The following is a 25,951-nucleotide window of genomic DNA, read 5'->3' as shown; positions in this document are numbered from 1 at the left end:
GGAAGGGGGTCTGCTTCCCAAGGACACCTCATTGTCCTCCGTCTTTACTAGAATCTTCTAAAATTCCTTCTGTTCTTTCATACTCTTGCTTTATTTTTCCACTTGTTACTTTCTTTCTTTTTTTTTTTAAAAGATTTTATTTGTTTGACAGAGAGACACACAGCAAGAGAGGGAGCACAAGCAGGGGGAGTGGGAGAGGGAGGAGGAGGTTTCCCACTGAGCAGAGAGCCCGATGTGGGGCTCGATCCCAGGACCCGGAGATCATGACCTGAGCCGAAGGCAGATGCGTCAGGACTGAGCCACCCAGGCGCCCCCAGCTGTGACAGTTCTTACTGAAAGAACCTCTCCCTCTCCCCCTGCTTGTGCTCTCTTTCCCTGTCAAATAAATAAGTAAAATCTTTAAGAAAAAAAAAAAAAAAGAAAGAAAATGACCGAGACATCCTAAGCTGGTGGAACTGTGGCCTTCGCGATGGTCGCGCGGGCCCTGGACTGTGGCGCTGCGTCTCTGCTCAGACGCCGCCCGTCCGACGAGCCTCCCTGACCCGCGCGCTCCCCGCTGCCTCGCTCTGCAGCGTGACTGTCCCTGCCCCAGCCACGCCGACAGGGTGGCGCTGTCTCCGGTGGCTTCTCGGGGAGCTTCTGTTGCGCGACCCGGGGACCGAGTGCCCTGCGCTGAGCCAGCCCCAAGCAGACCGGCCTGTCCGCCTCGGGGGCGCTCGGGGGCCCCACGCTCCCGGGCGAATGGGGCGGGCCCGCGGGCGCGGGGAGCGGGCGCGCTTACCCACTTTGAAGTTGGTGGTCTCCAGCGTGGGGCAGGTGAAGAGCCGGGGGAACACCATGTGGATGGGCACGGAGAGGCTCCGACACACATCCCCGTCGGCGATCTGGATGTTCTGAATCTCCGTGGCGTCGCGGGCGTAGCCTTCTGCACACCCTGCGGGAGGCAGCGCGCACGGTGCGGTCGGAGAACAGGGACCCTCCCCACGGCCCCATCGGTCAACAGGCCGCTGGTGACACCTCTGCCATCTGCTCCACGGGATCTAGGGCTCCCTCCCCTCCACGTCTCACTTTCTCAGACGCTTCTTGGAATCGAGGGGCGCCCCCCCCATGTCCCCCCACGGGCCACCCTTACCGCAGGTCTCCACGCGGACCAGCTGCAGCTCTATGCTCTTGATGGCAGCCTCCGAGCTCTCGACCACCAGCTCCCCGGTCAGCGGCTGCGTGATGACACAGTTGGTGGAGTTGAGGTGCCCTCTGATGAGAAATTTGGGGAGCAAGGCTCTCTGGAACGAGACAAGGGACAGGGGGGAATGGAAGGTGCCAAGGGAGCTCACTCCAGAGGCAGTCATTGGGTACAAAGAAAAACTAAAAACAAAGTTGGGCAATTTTTATAAAACCCGCTGGGCCCCTGTTTTACAAAATGGTAAAAAGGTACAATAGTCCTTATATCTCCTGTCAAGTTGATGAACAGACTGAATTATTCAACAACCGCCTGCAGACACCCGGCGCCGACGCTGCCTGGCCGAACAGCCAGCTCCCCTAGAGCCGTCCCGACTGCCTGGGTCAGATCTGGAAGCTCCTTCTCACCAAGCGACACGACCTAGAAACTCCTGAGCAAGCTGCCAGCAGTGTTTACAGGGAACCGGTCACACACACCCCAAAAATGTCTTAAAAGAGAATCAACTGAAAAATGCTCCCAATTAAACAATTCTGAAAAGCTAAGATTCTTCCTTTTATTTCAAGAACATTTAGAGAGAACAATTCTCATCAGTGCTTGACCAAGACCTTCTAGACCTTTCCCCTGTACACCTAGGAACCTGGTCACGGTTAGATGATGATGTTTTTGTGGGACACGGATCTGAGGCATCAGAGGCAACTGTTCTAGCACACGTCGCCCAGCTGGTCCCACGTGACAAAGCTATGTCAGAGTTTAAAACACCACCATCTCACAGAAGCAAAATGTGGCCACAAATGTGAGCCACAGATGTAATTTAAAATTTTCTAATAGCTATTTTTTTTTAAGATTTTTATTTTTTTATTTATTTGACAGAGAGATTGAGATCACAAGTAGGCAGAGAGGCAGGCAGAGAGATGGGGGGAAGCAGGCTCCCTTCTAAGCAGAGAGCCCGATTCAGGGCTGGATCCCAGGACCCTGAGATCATGACCTGAGCCAAAGGCAGACGCTCAATCCACTGAGCCACCCAGGCGCCCCTAGTAGCTGTATTTTAGAAAGTAAAAGGAAACAGCTAAAATCAACCAATATATCCTAAATACCACTTCCACATGTGATCAATATTAAAACATTACGCTTATATTCTCTTCCTCTTTGAAACCCAGTCAGCACCTTACACCTATGGCTCAGCTCGGCTCCGACCAGCCACACCTCGAGGGCCAGTGGTCACTGTGGCTGGTGTTTGCCCATTGTCGGCGCTGGGACTGGAGAGCAGGGAGCTCTGTACCTCATGGCCCCAGAGGCAGAGAGGTCTTGATTCAAGTCAAAGAGAAAAGTCTGGATTCAAGACAAAGTTCTAACAACAACGAAAAAGTAAAGTAGCTATTTGTTTAGAAAAATAAAAAGCAGTTGCAATCTATATTAAAATTCTTTTAGGCAACTGGTGAGAAAGAAAACTTTCAATATCCGGCCGAAGATCCTGACTGAACATTCAATTCACTCTCTCCTCCCAGGGCGTAATGTTAACATAGACACATAAACTACGCCAAGAAAGTCCATTAGGGTCGCCACGAGGAAACACCCCAGTGAAGAGTTTCTGTGCATGAAAGTGCTCAGGGAGGCTCCCAAGAGCTCAGGGGATCATGCCTTGAGGTTGGGGGCACAAGAGTGTCCCCAGCAGGGGGCAGCCCTGAGATCAGGAGTGGCGCCCACCCAGGGAAGGAGCAGTCACCGAGGGGGGCACGAGTGGCCTCTGGAGTCAGCACGTGCCCAGGCTGCCACCACAGCTTTCCTCAAGGCAACTCCCCCCGCCAGGACACTCCCAAAGCAGGTTGGGCAAGGCAGGGCAAGTGTCCGCAGTCATTCACAGCCACAACGCAAGGTGACGCCCTCACCCCCAAAGCTGAGCTACCAGCACACCCCAAAAGAAAGCCCACAGGGTCAAACACATGTTCCCCAGCAGCAAAGCTCTTGTCAGAGTGCGTTCATAACCAGAAGTCATTCGGGCTAAGGACAGACACTCTAGTCAACAAGGCCATACGTATTCGATCTTCATCTATAATTATAAGCTGGCAACCAAGAATCAACAAACAGCTGAGAAAAAAAAAGCAAGAAAGATGCACACCCTCTGCAAACAGAATAACCAGCCCTAGAGAGAGACGAAGGGCTGTGCATCTGCAGTAAAAGAAGGGGCTATCTTGGAAAAGAAACCACTTGGAGATGAATGATGCTCTTGCTGAGGGAAACATGTCAACAGTCGGGCGACACACCAACCGGAGAGTAAACAAGTGAGCTCAGAGACTGTGCCAAGATTCTCCTTGATGCCTCTAAGAAACACTGAGAGAAGTTCACAGAGCTGAAGGAAAGATGGCAGGCACACTGACTAATTAAACACCCGCATCTGGCAAGGGCTTTGAAATTCCAGAATGGTAAGGATGGGGGGGGGTGCTGGAATTTTCTGGGCTGGGGGGAAAGGAGAAGGAGGAGAAACAGGAGCTCACAAATATTTGGGGATCAGATCATCAGTATCACAAGGTACCAGAAAACCAGGGAGCTCCTCTCCCAAGTTCAAAGGGCAAATGAAATTGAAGCCAGAAGCTTCCACCTACCTAGACAAACTAGGGTTCAGTGTGAGAGCAAAGACAGGTGTCTATTAGACACTCAAGGATGTAAGTTCACTCCTCATCCTTTCAGAAAGAATGATTCTAGGATGTGCTCCAGAGGCACAAAAAAATACACTGAAGAAAGACAAGAAGGTAAGAGAAAGCAGAGGAGAGCAATGACCACGGTGAAACTTGCAGTAATTCAGTGTTGGCTAAATCATGACTGTTTACTTCGGGCAACTACGAAAAATCATTTCTAAGCCAACAGAGGCATCATACTGGGAAAAATAAAACAGATAAACTGGAACTTAGATTTCAGACCATTTCAACAAACGAGAGGGGTATGGTGGGAGGAAAATGCAAAAATGACTTGATACCCAAGGGAAGAACTGGGCCACGGGGCTTCCGCGGGACACAGCGGCTAAGCGGATACCCAGGCCCGCAGAGCCGAGGGGAGCCGTACCTCTTTGACGTTCTGCAGGGTTTCAGGTGTAATGGTGAAGTCCACGGGACTCGGGGTCAACTTCCCCTTCTGAGGCTAAAACAGGAGGCAAAATCCAAATCAGCTGCTTGAAGCCAAGAGCCCCACAGGCCAAACTCCCCTTTCCCTTTCTGGAGAAACAAAGGGCAGCATAATGAACTGGGAAGGACTTAGTACTAGACGCAGGTCGTGTGGGGTCCAAACGCACAGTTTTGCCAAAAATCTACATTGTGTTCTTTGTCAAATTTCTTCATCCCCTGTGACTCAGTTTCCTCATCTGTAAAATGAGGGGACTGCTAAAAAAAATAAGATAAAATTAAAAAAATAAAAATAAAATGAGGGGACTGCTTTCTTAAAAATCTCTTGGGGCCCTTTTGGGTCCAGAAATGAAAAGTTAGACCTAAGAACCGAGAGTAGCATTCATGGAAGGTATTTATTTTAAACCCCTCTCTTAGAACAAGAGCTGACACTGAACTAGCATGATGACCGAATCGGGTACTGTCCCTGTCAGTGGTCCCATTTCTCAGACACGGACAGTGAGGCGCGGCGAGCTCCCATGGCTTTCTCTGGTGGTCGAGCCGAGAATCAAACCCAGGTGGCCCGGCTCCAACACCTGTGCAGTTAGCCACTCAGCTGTCCACCTGGAAGGCCCGCTCCTCTAAACTAGAAACGTTACCATAATTACGAACGATGGTCCTCGCCACATCACGTAACCACAGAAGCCACCTGGGCGGCCAAGCGTCACCAGGGCCTGCCTGGTGTGGCGCGCTCGGGTGCCGGGACCCATAGGCCGGGGGGCCGCGGTGGAGGAAAGGCACCGGCCAACCCACCAAGTTTACTCATTTACCGAAGCACATTCTACAGTATTCTTCTTAACAGGTTCTTGAACACACGCTTTGGGGGACACATTCTTCCTTACAGCATTTAAAGGAATATTTGAGTTGGCAACTGGAGATCACACATAGTTTGGCCTTCTCTGAAATCATTCACAAAGAACAGGCTTCTTGGGAGGCTGTGTGTTGTCGGTAAGCTGTTGAGAGGGGGCCCTGGGACCTCTGCCCCTGCTGCGTACCCTGAGCTGGCCCCGGGGTGGGGGGCCTCCAGTCCTGAGTGGGCTGTGGGCCCTGGGTCGGGGGCCATGGGGTGTCCTCAGCTGTGCCTCGCCAGGGAGGGAGCGGCCTCCCCCACTTGCTGGTCAGCAGGGTCCAGAAATGAAAAATTAGTCCTAAGAACCAAGAGTAGCATTCTCGGAAGGTATTTATTTGAAACCACCTGGGGCCCAGCTCTGGACAGGGAGCTGAACTTGGGCTCACTCTCCTTCGCAAAGTTAGAGGCTCTTTTTGCTGAAAACCTAAAAGGGTGTGTCTCTTCTCGGGACTAATCCACATGAAAAAAACTTTTTTCCCTTCAGTTTCAAGACCCTTCATAAAAAATGGAAAATACCTAAATCACATCACTTCCAAAAAAGATAATTATTTTTAATATTTTACATGTTTGTCACTAAAAGAAACAATGAAATACAGTAATTATTATTAGTAAGAGGAAAACTATAAATGTCGGAAGTCCCAAAAAGTCACAAAAATGATGCAAATAAAGGACATCAGTGATTTTGCCAATCTTATCCACCGGAGACGTAATCTCCCATTTTTCCTGAACCATTACTAAAAGACACCCGTGGACATTCTGTAACAGTGTAAAAGAAATCCAACTGCAAATATTCCACAAACACCAACCTACCTCACCAGAGAGCTCTGGAGAAGCCCCACTTCCTAAGGCCCATGGCAAAGACTATGGGACCCGTGTGGGGTCCCCAGGTCGCTGAGCCCGACTCAATGCCAACGAAGCTGTAGGCCACACCGGGTACGTGACCCAAGGAAAGCCAGTGGCTCTTGTGTCTGTCCAATCTGGGTGGCACCTCGGACACAGCCTGCAGCCTCATGGCACCATACACACATCCAGTCTCTGTTCACCTGGGCACCTCCAGGAACCCCAGTCTGGCTCTCTCCTGTCCCCAAACTGCTCAGAATTAAATCAAAGGCAGATGGACCACATTCTGAGTCCAGGTGGCTCTTCAAGGAGGGAACCAGGCTGCAGCCCGAGAGAGAGGGGGCAGGCCAGCCCCGAACCAGAGGTGTGGGCTACAGCCCCGGGAGGGCAGGGCAAGGCCCGGCAGCTGCTCTGATACCGGACCTGGAAAGCCAGGGGACACAAAAGAGGGGAATCCAGTGTGGTGGACATCTGTCACCACGTGTCGCACCTGGGGCAGGCGCTGCCCGTCACTGCTAATTTCTGCACGATGACCGAGTCGTCGAGCAGATTGGCTACAGAACGAGGTCTCTACCTTGAATTCACCCTGGGTCGCCTACAGCCGTGGCGAGGGGGCCCCATTCAGCTGACATGCGAAAGTGATTTTTTTTTTTTTTTTTTTTCAAAAGTATCCCTCTGGCTTTTCCAGCAGTCCACTGCAGGGGTTCCTGGTCGGGCGGCTCCTAGAGACACACAGCTCTCCTCCAAATTGCAACTCAAGCCTCAGCCTCCTTATATGTTTGGCTTACTCATCCTTTAGTTCTTTTTTTTTTTTTTTAAAGATTTTATTTGACAGAGAGAGATCACAAGTAGGCAGAGAGGCAGGCAGAGAGAGAAAGAGAGGAGGAAGCAGGCTCCCTGCTGAGCAGAGAGCCCGATGTGGGACTCGATCCCAGGACCCTGAGATCATGACCCGAGCCGAAGGCAGCGGCTTAACCCACTGAGCCACCCAGGCGCCCCCCGAAAGTGATTTTTTTAAGAACATTCTGTCACGGGAAGATGTGAGCAGAAGGTGTTGGGGGAGGCAACCACCCTGGCCCCAGGTGTCCCCACTGTCCTTGTCGGGCAGAACAGGACTGTGGGGCTCTGACCATTCTTCAGCGGGGCCGGGCCATGGCTCTGGGCTGCGTTTGCCGCAGCAACCGTGAGGAGGGGTGTGTCTCTCTGAAGCAGACTTGCTCTCTGCTCACTTGCTCTGAGGGGGGCTCCCAGCCTGGTGCTCCTCGGCTGAGGCACGAGCCCCCCAGGGGGGTTCTGGGCCTTGGGGAACGAGGCACACGCCGATGCTGGTGCTCTGACCCGGCCCGGAGAAACAAGGTCCCTCGTGCCCCACCTGGGAGTCTCTTTCCCCAGCAGCCACACCACGGCACCAGGCTGACGTGTCAGCTTTGAATTGGGGTCAGACACCAGACCCTACAGAAGATTCCTGTGATCAAGCACGGAGCCCCCCAAATACAGCTTACAGCGGAGTGAACGATGAATTCGCAGGTCTTGGTCAAGTCCTTGGCCAGCAGAGACCGCCGCATGTCACAGCGCAGGGTGTACTGCAGGGAGAAGTCGGAGAAGACATCACATTAGTGTGACCTGCTTTCATTGTGGAATTATATTCGGAGAGACAAGGAAGTCAACGTACTTTAGGGAAACTTGGTCCAATTACCGTGTTGTTTGAAATTAATATATTTAATAGGGGGAGCCAATGCTCACATGAAGGCATTTCTACAAAAAGACCAAAACTAAGAACACTTAAGGTGGTTCCGCAGCCTAGTCCCACAGTTGGACCCACCGGTACAAAGGCACAGTCTTAGCTGTAACCCAGGGAGAAAGCGGGGGGCGGGGGCCCGTGGGGGGCACAGAGCAGAAAGAACACGGCCACAGAAGCGAAAGCCAGCTCCAATCCGGTGACCTGTCTCACTGCGCGAGCGCTGGGCGGATGAGGCAACTCGTGTGGCCTTCGGCCTCCTGCCCTGTAGAAGGGGGACGTTATGCTTCAGCAAGAGCCAAGCGAGATGCTCGCTGCGTGCTGGGCACTCAGCAGGGCGTCTGGCGGAGAGCAAGCAGCTCTCGGTAAAGCGGCAGCTACTTTGTCATTAGGAGGAGAAAGCGCTCAGGAAGGACCGGGAGCCCCAGGAGCCCCAGGACCGCATCCGGCATTTCACGGAGCAAGGTAAGGCAGGCGGCACCACACTAGCTTCTAACCTGGCTGTGTTCAGTCTCTCTGCCATCCCCGTGCTCGTTTTCTGAACAAGCCACTGCCGGCGTACCACACCCCCCAGCCCGCCCCGGGGAGAGCCGGCAGCCCCAGAGCTAAGGGCTCTGACCTAGGACTGCTCCTTCACACTCCTGTCTGTGGACCGACAGACTGATTGGTAACAAAATTCTATAGTGCCATCACGGTCTTAATGCTAGCCTTCCAAAAAAAAAAAAAAAAAAATCACATAACCCATACTGAATAAAGTTAGCTGTTTTTTTTTATCATCCAGGGAAAACTTCAGAATTCTGTTAAAAATGATTTCTGTATCTGGGACTAAATGCATGGTTAAATCAAGAAGCTACATTATTATGAACAAACTAATACATTATATGAGAAGTTACTAGACATTTAAGGTACCATCAGGAGATTAAAACACTTTTTTAAAAAATTATTTATTTATTTATTTTGGAAAACACTTTTTAAACAGAAACATTCCTTGTCTGCAAGGACCTTTTCATATACACACACACACACATATATACACATATATGCATACATACATACACATACATATATATATATACACACACACACCTATATATATATATATACATATATATACATATACACCCTTCTGAGATTTCTACCTGGTCTCCCCAACCCAACAGGCTCAGTGAGGCCTGGTGCTGTCAGATCCGTACAGGCATGTGTGCATACAGGTGTGTGTGCACGCAGGTGTGTGTGCACACAGGTGTGTGCACGCGCAGTACGTCTATGTAGGTGTGTATGCACGGATGTGTTTCGCCGTTCTCCTGCACAGCTCCCATGCTGTCTGGCACGGGCGACATTCTGTTCAGGCTTGCCTGGTGTCTCGGATTCTTGTCCCGGGGGGAACTTCCCCTTCCTCGTTTTTCAGTCTCAGGGATTTGGCGGGGCTGACCCCCTCCTCCCCGAGCCCTCCTGGGCAGAGCTGCTCCAGGTACTGTTGGGAAGGGTTCTCTCCACCGAAGGAGCCGGCCCAGGAGATGGTAAGCCTGAGGCGGCTTAGCCCTACCAAGGCCAGGAAGAGGTCTAGAAGAGAGCCCTAGAATGAAAGAGGTCTGCACAGAAAGCTGAGCTGGACCCAAACCCAGCTTTGGCTTCCCCTTCCCTGGAGCCGCTAGCTCTGTGGTCCGTGATACTCTTTTTAGGCTAAGTCAGTTTGAGCTGGATTTCTACAACTAGCAAAGGAGTGAGAACAACAGGCATCAACTTCTGGTTACAAAATGTTTCTGAGCACGGAAGCCACCATCAGTCATCCAGGGCAGCTGCTAAGTGACGGTGGGGAGAAAGGTGGCCAGAGAGGAACACGCTGGCATTCTGTTCCACGAGTGACGTGAGTTCTCTCGCATGTACCATCTCAGTGGATTCTAAGGATGGTCGCTGATGCAGCCACTTGGCAAATACATCCTCGGGGCATTCTACATGCCTGGCACTGTGCTAACGAAGCGTTCAAGCCAAGATCTCATTCATCTCCTAGGAGGAGAGGTCATGAAGGCTGGTCGGGGTCACAGAGGTGGGATTTCAACTGACACCTGCCAATTGCCAAAACCAGGCTCTGAATCCTTACGCAATACTGGGACTCAGGCCCGGATCTGCCTGCTGCGAAGTCCTAGATCTTTTCATTTTATCGTGATCTTGCCCAGCGGCTAAGGAGGATCTCGGGGGTGGGAGGTCAAAGGGGGTCAGGACGGACAGACCGAGCAGGGCGCCAGGAGGAGGTACAGACAGGATTGGATCTTAGGACCGTCCGTAAGCACGAGGCCAACAGAAAGAAGAAGGAAGAAGCACGTCAGCAGACGCAAAGCAGACTTCTAGAAAGGATATTCGCAACTGTGACGAAGAATGACTAGCATCTGGACACATTAATTCTGAAATACAATTCTGCAGACAAGTTGCGACTGCTGTAATGTTGGGTTACAGTATAAAGCCTTGCTACTATGGCCGCAAGACTAGAACAAACTAAGATAATTTGCCTCCGATTTCCGTAACTTGTAAAAGCAAAGGTATTTGCACAAAGGGCAGCTGGGAGAAGCAGGCTGCTTCTGGTGCACGCGATCTAATCACAAAGGCAAGAAACAAACACAACGTGCCCGGGAAGAACAGGACCAACCAGCACCAAGCCTCCACCTACAGAGTGACAAGGAAACCCAGACCCTGCGAGCTGGAAATGTAATACTCACTATGCCTTAAATCCTTTTTTCTGTCTTAAGGTTTTTACCATTTTTACATTATGTTACTACAATACAATTCAAACCATCCCTGTAAAATGTCTTGGTGCCCACATCATTTGAGGAAGAGGATGTTACTGGGTTTAGCAACACTTTCTGTCCCAAGTAATGCACCTGTGAATCTTCAGGGAAAGCACAGCAAGCAAGGGTGGGGGGTGGGGGGGAACGCCCCGTGGGACCCCTGCCGAGGCCAGCCCTGTGATCCCAGAGTCACCGTCTAAAACTAGAAGGCTAGCAAAAGACCCTTCTAGAAACTGAATGAATGAATCAATGAATGAAACATAGATTTTTTAAAAACCACCATCCTGGTTTCTCTCTAGTGGTATATTTTCAAGGAGCCCCTGGCTGGCTTAGCAGGTGAAGCACGTGACTCTTGGTCTCGGGGTTATGAGTTCGAGCCCCATACTGGGTGCAGAGTTTACTGAAAAATAAAATCTTTGAAAAAGAAGCATGTTTTCTCAAAAGGAGCAATAACAAATGTGAATACAACTGGGAATGAGAAGGTATTTGAGAATTTTTGTTAATCTGGATAGGCGTGAAAATGCCAGCGTTGACTACATGGGAGAATGTCCCCACTTTCTGGAGACAGATATTGACATAGCTCATGATTCTGTAACTGACTTTGAAATGACTCAGGAAAGATAAACACAGATGAAACAAAAATGGCGAAATTCTAATAAATGCTGAATCTAGGTGATAAGCTCTTCTAAATCAGAGGTTAGGATGAGAAGAAATCTCTTCATCTTTAGGAATCTGTGAGATATCTGGGGGGCAGGTAGAGAATTCTAGGTTGTAGCACTCTGAATTAACCCTACAGGGGTGAAACCCGATGACCAGAACAAAGGTTGGGTCTGGGTGACCATACACTGTACTGAAGAATTCGCCACCTGCTAGCCCTCCCGACAGCATTGTAAAGCATTTCCAGTTTACACACAACCAGGCAGGATGCAGATACACGGCTTTTTATGCACAGTGGACTCTTAACAATGTGGGGTGAGGGGTACCGGTCCCCGCACAGTCAAAAATCCATGTACAACTTGTGACTTCCCAAAAACTGACTACTGAGAGCCTGTTCTTGCCCAGAAGCCCGACGGGTAACACCAACAGTTGATTACCAGGTATTTTGTATGTTGTATGTGTCACACACAGTATCCTTCCAATAAAGTAAGCTAGAGAGAAGAAAACCACAAGGAAGAGAAAATACATCTGCACTCTAGAAGATCCAGGGAAAGGGACCCGCACAGTTCAAACCCATGTTGTTCAAGGGTTAACTGCACATCTGCATGCCCTCCTTGGCAATATTTGGAAAAGGATGAGATTTCCAATTTGATTTTTTAAAAAAAAAAAGACTTTTTAAAAAAAGCAATCTCTGCACCCAACGTGGGGTTGGAACCCACAACCCTGAGATCAAGAGTCACGGGTTCTGCTGACTAAGCCAGCTAGACGCCCCTCCAATTTGATTTGAAACAAATTAATTTCTTCTCTCTTTTTTTGAAGACTTTATTTGATAGAGAGAGAGAGATCACAAGTAGGCAGAGAGGCAGGCAAAGAGAGAGGAGGAAGCAGGTTCCCCACTGAGCAGAGAGACCGATGCGGGGCTCGATCTCAGGACTCTGGGATCATGACTCGAGCTGAAGCAGAGGCTCTAACCCACTGAACCACCCAGGCACCCCGAAACAAATTAATTTCTTAACAAGAACAATGAGCACAGGAGGAAAGCACAAGGATGACCAGTGAAACCCGAATGGTAGTCTTATCGGTTTCTCATGAACATCCGGATGCTCATGTTATTAAATAAACAGTATTGAAGAGCTACGGTGTCGGGAAAGCAAGGCGATGCTGCTTCTGGAGAGAGAATAAGTATGATGTTCGAATGAGACGTTTGAGATGCCGGCAGTCCTGCTAAGGCGGCATGCTGCCGGGAAGGACTGCGGTGAGGGCACCGGGCCGTACGCGGACCTGGGAAGCTGGTCGTTCCTGTCACTTCCTGGGCGCTGTCCAAAGCCCTCAGTGTTCAGATTGCCTGAAACAGGTGCACCCAGGACGCAGGACTAGATGTGCTTTTTCGGGCCAGAAAGACAGCGCCTGCCGTGCAGGATGTCAGGCGGCCTGTGCGTCTGCTCACCCCATCTTGCCGGCGCTGCGCAGCCCTCGCACGCACACAAACCTTGAGTTGAAACTCTCCCAAGTGTTTCGGGGATCTGTATTTTTGGAGGCAGGGGAATGGTCTCCTGCCGAGACCAAATTATCAGCGACAACTTCATCAATCAGGAAACTTCCCAACTTTCCGCCCTGCTGCACGTACGCAAGACAAAATGGTTTTGTCTCGCGCGGCAAGGGGAACCCTGCAAAGCTGGTATCACAAAAGTCCCTTTCTTTCCACTGAATAGAGGAGAGGCTCTCTCTCGCCCGCTCACTCTGAGTCATGACTCCGCGCTGTGGCGCAGACAATAGCGGCTGTGAAAGGCGGCCTGGGCCGGCGGAGGGAGACAGGAAGTCATAAATTCGCTTCCCCTCATTTACAAGGTTTGTTCAATAAAGAATACAAGCCTATGTCAGAGTAGTAGCCTTTGGATATCTAACAAAGAGATATTTATACGTTTCAAATAGAGAGCGCGGGTGCCCTAGAGGAGCGCGGGCCTAGCTGTCCCCGAACATTGACAGCACCCCTCGTGGTGCCAACGTGGCCAGAACAGGGGCCCCAAGGAAACAACAGAATTTTTTAGAAGAAGCTCTAGCCGGGGTCCTCCGGGGTTCCTATCCAAAATAATGGCCACACATAAAATGCGTTCTGCGAAGCAAAATGAGAAATCAAAACAGAAAGTGCACGGGCGGTCTTGGCATAATTACAGTATTAAACTCTTGGGTCCATCTATTAATTCTGCCGCCAAAGATAGACGGAGCCGTTTTTGCAGAAGCCAGGCCAGGAGATCCATGGCACGGGATTGGGAAACTCTCACCTGAATGTTGACAAACACGCCATGGTAAGTCTCGTACAGAACTTTGTTGCCCTTCACGTGCAGAGGAAATTCAAAAGGAATTTCTGTTTTGCCGCTGGGAAATTTCCCTGGCTTCACCATTTCGATGGTGCTGTTGATAATCTGGATAGGCTGTGAAGAAAAAGCAGTTTGATCTATCAGCACGCACTTCGGATGCATTGCCCAATCACCCTGTCTATTAATGATCTCCCAAAAGACAGGCGCCTCGGGCCCTTGGAGCTGACCCGGCCCATGCCCTGGCCGGCCCAGGGCTGAGTCTGTGGCTCAGGACCCGGTGGGCTCGAGTTTCTGGCACAATTACGGTTTGTTCACAGTACCAGATGCTTAGGTGTTTGGTGCACATCCAAAGCCATATTGCCTATCCTTTCCCCCAAGAGCTCATTTGCTGTCCTAACAATGCTCCTGCCAGGCACCCCTCCCTTCAGAATGAAGCAGCAGGCGCCACACAGTCAAGGTGCTGGGCCAGGAGGGCCACCGCCGGAACCCGGGGGTCCTCACCAGCCCGTGGGTGCTTTGGACCCCATCCGCGGGGAGGAGTGAGCCCGTCCTCGGCCCTGTGCGCCTCCGGGGTCCACTGGGACCCACCCAAAGGCAGCTCTCACCCCTCAACTAGTTCCCGTATTCAAAGCCTCAGAAAATCTACCACTTCTGAAGTGAGTCTCTGAGTGCTTCTGGAAGAAAACAGGGAGACGGGGAAGGCCCTGAGTCTGAATGTGGTTCCTGAGAACCTTTCTTTCCTCTGACCTTCGTCCCCCTCGAAACTCACAGTTAATATGGCCCTCCGGAAAAGGTATAGAAAAAAAAAAGTATAGAAGAAGAGTTTATATTCTGGAACACATACCTCTACCCAAAATGACAAAAAGGAGGAAAGGCCACGGCTCTATCTGAGTCTTACTGGAGTGTCAACTCCAAGAGCTGCTGCGTGCACCGTCCCAGCAACGGTTTTGCTTTTGGAAGGGCAGTGCCAGAAGCCACAGGCACTTCTCAGAAGGGCTCTGTTCTCTTTAAAGGCTGAGTTTAGTGCACTTACAGTTCTCCTAATCCTATCTTATAGGAATAAAAACAGGCAGACTTGCAATAGAATATAATCAGAGGGAAAATATCTGAATATTTCTGCAGTTTGATCAGCAAGTATTATAAGCAGGACCACCACTAGGCCTTGCAAAACATCCACAGGTAAAAATAAAGCCAGAAAACAAGTAAAAACAACCACACGCATCGGGATAACGAACTAAAAATGTGCAACGTCAGCACTCTTACCTTAACGGAATTATAGAAAGCCTCGAACACTCCCACGCTCTTGGCACTGAGCTGGAGGTTCACACTCCCTTCCACTGTCAAAGACACTCCCTGGTGCTGGATTGAGTCCTTCCCAGATATGACCACCACGCCCGAGAGCACTTCCTAGGAGAGCAGAGATAGCAGTCAAATTAAGACGTTTTTGCATTCACCTTATTTATGAGCAGAAGTAGGTCATCTTATGGAGCACTTTGTTCAAAGGTACAGAGAGTCACTGAGCCACGTAGTACAGACCAGAGACCCGGACGCTGGGATGGAACAGCCTCAGGGAGGAACCGAGGGTGTAGGGCAGGGCCAGACCCTGGGGGAGCACTAGGGCGAGTGGGCAGCGGATCTCAGGCATCGCCACCTGCCCCATAAATGTCTGATTCCACAAAAGGCAAGGAGCTGGGTCAGAGGCAAAAGGCAGATTCATCGCCCCACTGCACACAACGATGTGGAATGACCTCTTCAGAAAGAATACAATAAAATCCTTTCCTTTGGGTTCTTTCTCAGTTATGCTAAAATGTCTAAGGATTTTCTTTTTTTAATTTATTTTTGATTTTAAAGATCTTATTTATTTATTTGACAAAGACAAAGGCAGCAAGAGAGGGAACGCAAGCAGGGGGAGTGGGAGAAGGAGTAGGAAGGCTCCCGGTGCAGGGCTCGATCCCAGAACCCTGGGATCGTGTCCTGAACCACCCAGGAGTCCCATGACTACGTGTTTTCAAGTGCATAACGTAACCCAACTACTGGCCCGGTCCTCTCTCTGCCAAGGAAGCCTCACTGAGGAGGGGTCTAGAGCTTGTCCACGGAACCCGCGAGGGCACCCCACCACTTTTGCTAAGTCTTCCCCGTCTCTCCACAGCCCGGGTCACTCTGCAGACACTCAAGCCCAGATTTCCCCAGGTCACAAGTCATTTAGGAAAGATTTCACAACAGATCATCTATTCATCTATCTGAAGATAATTACAGAGTCACAGAATATGGACATTATCCTCTCTCCTGGATGGCAGTCTCTTCCTGTCACCGATTTGCTATGGGGGGTTTGGGGTGGAGAAGGAAGTTCAGGAAGACAGCAGTGTCCTCCAGAGCGGAAAGAGAATCCATAGTAAATTCAAACAACATGTTTGTGAAATGACCTTCAGAAATGGAGCACGACTGCTGTCAAACAGTAATACGATGGCAGAACATTACTGACAACCAAACCAAAAACAAAAACAGCAAAATTAAAAGGGGCCTGCAGATCCAGGCATTAAAAAACCATCTGTCCTATTGGTGTTTAAATCTTTTTATTTCCTCTAGTCATCCAGTGAAAAAACTTTTACCAAGTTCTCACAGTATGAGGAATTTGGGGAGCAGGGAATAGTCTATGTCCCTTAAATGTGCTAAGTATTTTGTCTTTGTTTCCTACTCCCCCATAAAAAAGTGCATAAACAAATTTAAATGAAAATTCCTCTGAAATAATTTGACTTTTAAACTTAATTAAAATTAATTCTATTACTTCTTGTATAACCCAAATTAAATAGAAGTCTAATTTTTAAAAAATTTAAATTCACTAGTATATTTTTAAAAATTTACTTGACCAGTGTGTCCCAGAATAAAATGAGGCAAAACAATTGCCACGAACTTTATCACTTGTGCAACACAGCAGCACTCGGGACACTCTGCTCCTATCTAATCATATTTTCAGTTAATCTCACGGGAGCAGGCTCCGGGCTGACCACTGACTGGCACATTATAGCCCTGACATCAATACCACCTTTCCTTCTCTGCTACCCATGGCATAAAAAGGAAGCAGAGTAGCCGGGAAGGAAGCAGAGTAAATAGTTTATGACTCAGGGGACTCTTTTGTCATTCTTTGATTCGATTAAGAAAGAGTAAGCAGAGGGGCGCCTGGGTGGCTCAGTCAGTTGAGCATCTGCCTTTGGCTCAGGTCATGATCCTGGGGTCCTGGGATCGAGCCCCGTATTGGGCTCCCCCTGCTTCTACCTCTCCCTCTGCCCATCACTCCCCCTGCTTGTGCATGCTCTCTCTCTCTTACTCTGTCAAATAAGTAAAATATTTAAAAAAGAAAGAATATAGCAGAAATACGTCATTAATAAAGTATTTGTTGGTCAGTCTGGCAGGTCTGTTCAATCCCCACCAACAAAAGAGGGAAACGGAATTTATCCAAGTGTAGTCCAAGGAAGCAAGCTACAGAATTCCTTCTTCTTCTTTATTTATTTACTTATTTATTTTTAAGAAACAGAAGATAGTTCAACAAAGAGGTAAGGCTCATAGTGACAGGAACCAATTCTTTTATTTGTTTTTCATGGAAAGATAACTGACATATAACACCTTATTAGTTGTAGGCACCCCAGACAATGCTTGATTAACTCTGGCAAAGGAGCACAGATGAGCTTGAATAACTAAAACTAGGGGAAAATTCAAGGCCTCGCAGAGAATGTGCCCCCCCCCGACTTATGTCCAGAACTCGCAACACGGAGAAGGATGATGCTGATATATCACCCAATGTCCTTAGCAGTGGTCGCTCATGGACTCAGGCATGGGAGCAAACCCCAGATTTTGATGCACAAAATCACATGCACAGGTGCTAATTTTTGGAAGAGAACTGGCTGTCGTCACAGCATCAAGGGGGCCCTGGGCCTGAGAAAGGCCAAGAAATGCAGGCTTGAGTGCTGCGGGCCCCACACTTGCACGCGTGGAGAAGACTCGAGGGGACAGACCCTGCTTTAGCTGGCACAGCTCCGCTGACGGGGACTCATGGCCATGCCATCAGCCACAGTGGCACAGCACAGATGTCCACGGCCACCGCAGGCTGGACACCTGCCCCTCTGTGAGGTGACATGCTGCACCCCAGCTCGACTCTGGCCCAGAGAAGCCAGGTCTGGAGAAAGGCCTAGAACAGCTGTCTTGAGCCGCACACGAAAGCTCAGGCCGGAACAAGCTCCGAGAAGGTAGTGATCACACCCATCTCAGCCACACTGAATTTCTGGGCACAAACTACCCCAAGTCCATTCAGACACTTCATTCTTCTCGAAGGGAAAAAGGCCACTACCAAACAACACAAACTTTTTCTTTTGTGTTCCCTGGAATGAAATACCAAACCCGTAATTTGGACTCTGGGTTTGAAGATGGTGGCGTCAAGTCAGCATCCCTGCTCCAGCTTCCTGGAAGTCGCCCAAAAGAATAAGAACTAAAACCCACAGACTCCATTTTTGGTGAAGCAAGGAGACAGGGGAGGACCATGCCAAGGAGGAAGGGCTGCCGAGGAGCGAAGACCCCGCAGGGGCACACAGCAGAAGCTGAAACAAGGCCCCGCGGCTGTGGAACTCCGCTTCTGGAGGGTGAGGGCACCCCTGGGAGCAGCAGCCCTGGTCGCCAGCTTGGTTGGAGCTGTCGGGGGGTCTACGCGGGAAGCAGGCAGCCCATCCCACTGCGAAACCTTCCCCAGCAAATGAACAGTAAAGGATGAAGAAACTCACACATCAAACCTCAGCCAGCCTGGCCGAGGGATAAATTCAAGGCCTACAAGAAGAGATATAACTGATGTGAACGTGAGCGAGGGAGGGACGAGAGAAAAATCCAAGCAGCAGAGGATGAATCCACACAAGACAGATCAGGTCGCTCTTCTACCTCAAGGGACTTTATGGCGCTCCCCATCTCACTCAGGGTAAAGGCCAAAGTCATTTCTACAAAGGGGTTCCACCCCTCCTTTGACCAGTCTGGCCTCATCTCTTAACCTTCCCCCTCAGTCACTTCATTTCACTCCTTCCTTCCTCCCTGGCACCCCTCCGAGTTTCTTAGGTGCCTGCAAATTCCAGCCTCAGAGCATTTGCACATTTCTTCCCTCAACCTGGATGCTCGTCCTGCAGGTACCCACATGGCGTGTGACAAAAATTATCTTCCTCGAGCCTTCCTAGAGCTCTTTTTCAACCAAGCCTTGACTTCTGGACTTCCACGTTCATCTCTGCATGGTCCAACTGTAGCAAGAATTCTGCTAGTTGCTTTAGCTGGCCCCCATATCTGATCACCCTTGCTTGGGTTTCTCATCCTCCCCCAGTGCCCCATTTGAGGTTGTCACCTGGCCTGCCTTCAGCAAGAATCCTGTTGGGTTGGTTTAGCCAGAATCCGCTCTTAGACTTTGAGCCCAATGTCTCCTCTCTGTAATTTTCCACACACTGACGCATCCTTGCCTGTACTCAGAGCTGAGACTCCCTGCTTGGCGGGGAGTCTGCTTCTCCCTCCCCCTCTGCCCCTACCCCCAATTCATGCTTGTGCTCTCTCTCTTTCTAATAAATAAAATCTTAAATACTGAAAGGGTAAATGTATCAGGAATGGTCAAGAAAAGGACAGATTTTAGTAAAATTATTCTACCTCGAAAAAGAAAGAATCCTTTAGGAGTCAGGCCAAAAGATAACTCACTCACCAAAGGGGAGAAAAACCAGACATTTCCATAGCAAGACACAATTCAAAATGAAGGTACAGCAATGCCCATTATGCTCAATGAACACAGCGTGATCACAGAATTTTATACCCACCTAAACAGTCACTCTACTATAAAGGAGTTTTAAATGTGCAGAAATAAATCCCAAGCAGTGCTGTGTGAAAATCCTCCTCGAGGAATTTACTATATAGTGGACTATAAGCATCCATGGGATGGCTAGAAAAACTGTTTAAAAAAAAAAAAAAAACTACTTGTAAAGACTGAATCCATTTAACTCTAATAAAACAAGGAGATACGTGATGATGATGGTAGGAGAAAAGAATGCAAAATACAAGGCCCCAACAGTGTAGAAATGACTGAAGTAATAATGCTAGCTGGGAAAGGAAGGGAGCGAGAATGTGGGAGGTAGCACAATGAACCTGCTTCCCCCCAACACACACCTCTCACAGCTGCGGCTGACAAATACTCCATGAAAACCATGCTCTCCAGGGTGCCTGGCTGGCTCGGTTGGAGCAGCATGTGATTCTTGATCCCGGGGTCATGACTTCGAGCCTCATGCAGGTGTACAGATTACTTAAATAAATAAATAAACTTAAAAAGAAAAAAGACAACCCATGCTCCCCAATTCGGCAGCCACTAGCTATATGTGGTTATTTAAACTCAAATTTATATTAAATAAAATTTAAGTTCAGCCCCTCAGTTGTATCAGCCACATATTCAAGTGCTTAAAAACCACTTTCTTGCCAGTGGCTATCACAACAGACGGCAGATAAACAGGACCTGCACATCACCGCGGAGAGCTGTACTGGACAGTCCTGATCTAAAGTTAACAAATCAAATCACAGAGTTCAAATAAACTTCACAAAGGTGAATACCAGAAAAGGTGGTATTTGTAAGTAACTTAGACGCGTTGGGAGAAGAGAAGAAAGGAAGAAGGAAAGAAGAGGAAATGCAGTGATTTCATCATTGCTCTCAGGAGGGGGTTAATAACTAACATCTAAAACAGAGCAGATGTAGGGCATAATAAAAAGTTGTGAGGGTAACAATTATAACAAATAAAACTCCAAAGTATTAGAAAATCATATAAACAGCATAAAGCCAAGCAAAGAAGGCTGGAGAGAGGAAGAAGTTTTAAAAGCTACTTAAAAAAACCATCCCCTCAAGTGACACCAAAGCAGCAGCGACAGAAGTAATGCCAAACACATGTCATATTAATGAATGGGCTAAATTAACATCTATCAGAAACAGACATTGAGATTCTATCTCAAAGCAAAACCCAGTTTTCTGTTGTATGACAGAGAAGCACCTACAAGAAGAAGAAAGGCTAAGCAAAGGACCAGGAAGCGAGGGCGAAGCAATCAATCGCAGGCTGTAATCTTCACATCGGACCAGGCTGAGTTCAGCGCAGGAAGGACGGAAGGAGACAAAGGAGGCACTGTGCCGTTCCCAGCAGCTCCATCGCGGTGAGGACCCGCGGCGTGATTCCCAGCGACCGAGGAGCGTGGCACTGACATCTGAACGCAGAAACCACAGGGGACACCAGGAGAAACTGAGGAAAACACATCCACTGCACGAGATGTTAATTTACCCCCTTAGCTCAGTACAGATAAAAGGACAAGAAGGAGCAAAGATATAAAGGACTTCCGTGACATGTCAATTACGTATGACTAATCGGCGCAGGTGGAACCCCCCCCCCCCACTCCGGCGGGGCTACACTCCTTTTTGTGTCCATGGTTCATGCACAAAAATTGACCAGGCTGGCCCGTAAATAAGTTCAACAGTTCTTTTTTTTAGGGAAAAAAATAGCAAAGCAAGTTATTCAACTAATCAAGAATAAAGAAAGAGGAAAGCACACATAAATTTCCAAAATAAGAAATAAGCGGGAAATATCAGAGATCTAGAGGAAATTAAAAGAATAAAAGAATGCGTTGTTCAGCTGCATGTGAGTCAATGTGAAAAGTTGAAGGAGTGAGTTATTCTAAGAAAATATAATTAACCTAAACTAACCATAAATGAATCATGAAACCTAAGCAAATTGGTCACTGCAGAAAAAATAGAGAAATTTGAAAGTAAGTCCTGCACCATACCCAGAGAGCTTCAGAGATCATCCCCAAATATGTAAAGAACAGAAAATTCCAATATTAAACTACTCCAAAACAGACAAAGGAAGGAACTTCTTTAAAAAAATAAATAAATAAACCAAATCACGGGGCACCTAGGTGGCTCAGCTGGTTAAGTGTCTGCCTTCAGCTCAGGTCATGATCCCGGAGCCCCAGGATTGGGGCTCCCTGTTCAGTGGGAGGCTGCTTCTCCCTCTCCTTCTGCTCCCCTGCTCCTGCTCTCTCATTCTCCATCGCAAATAAATAATAATCAAATCTTTCTTAAAAAATTAAAATTAGGGGCGCCTGGGGGGCTCAGTAGGTTAAAGCCTCTGCCTTCAGCTCAGGTCATGATCCCAGGGTCCTGGGATCGAGCTCCGGATCGAGCTCCGCATTGGGCTCTCTGCTCAGCAGGGAGCCTGCTTCCTCCTCTCTCTCTGCCTGCCTCTCTGCCTACTTGTGATCTCTGTCTGTCAAATAAATAAATAGAATCTTTTTAAAAATAAATAAATAAATAAAATTAAAAATTAAAAGTTAAAAAATAAAGCAAATATAATAATAACACCAAAAGACAAAACCTATACACATACCCATTTCCACAGAAAGCTAGACTTTTCTCACTTATAAATGTCAATGCAAAGGTCCTATATAAAATATTAACACATACAACCTAGGAACAACTTAAAGGAATAACACACCATAATCCCATGGGATTTAGTACGGGAAAGAATGGATAGCTCAATTATTAACAAAAACTATTAATACAACTCACTATATTAATAGCTCTCCAGAGAAAAATCATAGTCGTCTCTAGAGATGCTGAGAAGTCAGTTGCTAAAATGTAATATCCATTCTTCATAAAATTCTCAGTAACATAAGGATACTTCCTCAACGTGACAAAACAGATCAATCTTTCCCAAAAGCCAGCATCAAACTTGATGGGAATTGAGATACACTACATTTAAATCAAGAATAAGGATGAACCCTGTCACCACTATTAATGGACTGTAAGTACTAGTTAATGTAATGAAACTAGAGAAATAGTAAGAAAATTGAAAAGGAGAAAGTAAAATGGTCATTATCTGTAGGTCATACGACTGTATGCCTGAAAGAACCCATGAGAGTTCACTGAAGACTATCAACACGAAGGGGATAGCAGGAAGACAGCTGGTATAAAATTAATGCACAGAAATTAATAAGGCATCATGTACAAAACAATGAGAAAACAGTTTGAAAGAAAAGTCTTAATTTTCAAAAGCAACTGAAAGTTAAAATATCATAAATTAACGGGAAATGACCAAAACACTGATAAGACAAAAAATTTTAAAACATAGCTGAGGGGCACAAAACAAATGGAAAGCCATACCATGTTTCTTTCTTTTTTTTTTTTTTTAAGATTTTATTTATTTATTTGAGAGAGAATGAGTGAGAGAGAGCATGAGAGAGGAGGTCAGAGGAAGAAGCAGACTCCCCAAGGAGCTGGGAGCCCGATGTGGGACTCGATCCTGGAAGTCCGGGATCATGACCCGAGCTGAAGGCAGTCGCTCAACCAACTGAGCCACCCAGGCGCCCCCATACCATGTTTTTTAATACAGGGTTTTTTTGTTTGTTTGTTTTTTGTTTAGATTTTATTTATTTGAAAGTGAGAGAGAGAGAGCGAGAAAGCATGGGCAGGCTCCCCACTGAGCAGGGACCCCCCCCCCCCAAGGAAGGGCTCCACCCCAGGACCCTAAGATCATGACCTGAGCTGAATTAACCAACTGAGCCACCCAGGCGGCCCTGAATACAAAGTTTTAACACCCTTAGTGTGTCTACCTTCCTTAAGTTAAATAAAATCTTAAAAAAATGTGGGGGGGGGTCGCCTGGATGGCTCAGTGGGTTAAAGTTAAGTCTATAAAGATAATAGAATCCTAAAGAAAATAATTCTTTGGGGGGCTATGTGGAGGGATGATATAGACCAGATAAATGGATTTGAAAATTCTTATAGAATAGTCAATGAATGTTGAAGAGAAGAGGAAGGAGACTAGCTCTGTAAGATATGACATCACCACGATAATTTACAACGTGTGGTGCAGGGCACGTGCAGCGTGAGAGGTCAACAGAACAAAATGGAGGAGTCCCGAAATAGACCCAGATAGTAGGAGAATTTAACAGGTGATAAAAGTAGCATTTTAAATCCAGAGGAAAAGAGGGAAGAGTCACTAAATGATACTGGAAAACTGGCCAGAGAACTGGAAAAAAATAAAATAAAAATTAAGTGGGAGCCATACTGCAAGCCTTCGTACATGGGGACTTCACAATGTGTCAAAGACTTCAATATTTTTACACAAACAACCAAAATGTTAGAAGAAACCATTTGGGATAGCTTTTATCATACCCAAGTGACTCACAACTCTGAATAAATAAATACTACTACAAATACAATGCCAAATTAAGTTTGTTTCTTAAAAGTGATCAGGAGTTAAAAAAAAAAAAAAGTGATCAGGAGTGATATCACTTATATAAATGTTAAACCAGGGAATTTGTGCAACTCAGTGTAACAGGCAAATATGAAAATATGCCCAATCTCAAGAATAATATGAAAAATAACAACTAAAACTATCATACCTATCAGATTACCAAAGACTAAAATATTTGAGGATATTGTGTTAGGGGAGGTGGCTACAGGCACTCTAAGATGTTTCCGGCAGGAGTCTGGAATACCATGACCTTGTAAATAACATCTGGCGATACCAAAGGCATTTTACAAACACCTGGGCCCAGCAATTCCATTTTAGGAATTTTCCTCAAATATACTGGTACAGGTGAAACGACTTATGAACACGGTTATTCAGGACAATGCTGTTTGTAGTAACAAGACTGTAAACAACCTAAATTCCAACAATGGAAAATGGTGGTTCTTCCCTTGAATGATTTCCTGAAGATCGTTCACATTAGTACATACATGTTCTTTTTTTTTTTTTTTAAATTTTACTTATTTATTTGACAGAGAGAGAGATCACAAGTGGGCAGAGAGTCAGGCAGAGAGAGTGGGAGAAGCAGGCTCCCCGCTGAGCAGAGAGCCCAATGCAGGGCTCGATCCCAGGACCCTGGGATCATGACCTGAGCCGAAGGCAGAGGCTTAACCCACTGAGCCGCGCAGGTGCTCCCACGTTCTTTTTTTTTAAGGCTGCATATTACATCACTGTGGGAAAAAAATGTTGCCATTTGTACATATTTAATACTTATACATGCATAAAATATCTTTGGCAGGAATCACAAGAAACTGATAGCTTTTGGTTACCCCATGGAGAGGACCATGATGGATGGTGAGGGGTAGATGTGTCCATCTTAAAACTAATGAATTTAAGCCATGTGAACTGATTAACTATTAACATAATACATAATAAATCAACTATAAAGTAAGATTAATTCCAGAATGGGCGGCCTCTGGACCTAAATGTACAAGGATCTAAGTGCTTTAAATTCTGATAACCCAAGGGCATATTGCTCACCTTGGGAAAAGATCTAAAGACTGTGCTAGAAAGTCCCATTTCCGGGGATTATCTCTTGCTTTGGACTTGAACACAACTGCTGAAGAAGCAAAAGCCTCTTACTTAATGCCTCAGCCGTTCTCTCTCCAATGTCTCTCCTTTCTGATGGTCCCAGCAGCACGAGAGCTATCACTGTTCCCAAGAATCCCCTGCATTCCCAAACAAGTCCCTCCTTCCTAACACTGGGCCAGTACTCAGAACCACCTGGGATCCTCCCATAGTTGGTCTGGAGATCTTGTACACCAAGAGTGGGGTGCCCCTCCATATATCCACAGAGAAATCAAATGCACAACAAAATCACAAGATAAATCAGTGATCTGGGCAGGAAACCAAAAGTTAGACTAACTAATTGCTAAGACAACTGTTGAAAGACTAGTCTTTCTTAGTTGCACTCAAAAGATCCGTTTTGGTTGGAAAACAGAAATCAGAATCATTAGAGGGATTTCAACTTGTTAGGTACCCCCATCCAGCTCACAATTCTGTATCACAATTGTTTTCTGTCTTGTTTGAAAAAGAGAACAAATCATCACCAGATATTTTTCCACATAGTCAATAATGGCCAATAGTATGTGGTGTTTACTGAAACTTCCAGAAAGGAGAAATTTGAAGAGACTGTGTCATCTCCAATCTGTCACTGAAATCCATAATGGTACTTAACAATCCCACTCCTAGATTTTAGTCAAGTGAAATGAAAGATTATGTCCACACAAAAAATCTGTACGCAAACGTTTCTAGTAGCTTTATTCCAAATCACCCGAATGTCCTTCAACAGGTGCACGGCCGAACACACAGTGATACATTCATACCAGAGAAGACAACTCAGCAACAGAACATAACAAACTAGTGATACGCGCAACAATCTGAGAGTATCAAAGGCATTATGCCATGCGGTAAGGCCAGATTCAAAAGGCTACTTATTATATAATCACAGTTATGCTACTCACAAGATACTATGGAAAAGGACAGCCAGACTGACTGAAAGTCGATCAGAAATTGCCAGTGACTAGGAGGGGCGGAGGATGGGGGGAAAGCAGACTATAGGGGACACAGGGAATTCGGGAGGGTCAGAA

The 25,951-nt window shown here is 47.4% G+C and overlaps 1 protein-coding gene across 2 annotated transcripts in view; it reads right to left on the bottom strand.

The window, feature by feature from the left end:
* Positions 1 to 25,951, bottom strand: part of VPS26C (VPS26 endosomal protein sorting factor C) — a 44,061-nt gene that overhangs the window by 1,345 nt on the left and 16,765 nt on the right. For both annotated transcript variants that reach the window (XM_013061291.2, XM_013061289.2), the window contains 6 exons: positions 14,782 to 14,925; positions 13,483 to 13,632; positions 7,525 to 7,605; positions 4,238 to 4,312; positions 1,133 to 1,283; positions 782 to 934 (listed from right to left, as the gene is read on the bottom strand). In XM_013061291.2, coding sequence (XP_012916745.1) covers positions 782 to 934; positions 1,133 to 1,283; positions 4,238 to 4,312; positions 7,525 to 7,605; positions 13,483 to 13,632; positions 14,782 to 14,925 — 754 coding nt within the window. The remainder of the gene's footprint in view (positions 1 to 781; positions 935 to 1,132; positions 1,284 to 4,237; positions 4,313 to 7,524; positions 7,606 to 13,482; positions 13,633 to 14,781; positions 14,926 to 25,951) is intronic.

Source organism: Mustela putorius, unplaced genomic scaffold (genome assembly GCF_011764305.1).
Source record: "Mustela putorius furo isolate JIRA1106 unplaced genomic scaffold, ASM1176430v1.1 tig00000765_pilon_pilon_pilon, whole genome shotgun sequence".
Classification (NCBI taxonomy): domain Eukaryota; kingdom Metazoa; phylum Chordata; class Mammalia; order Carnivora; family Mustelidae; genus Mustela; species Mustela putorius.
This window is presented reverse-complemented; position numbering and strand designations above follow the sequence as displayed.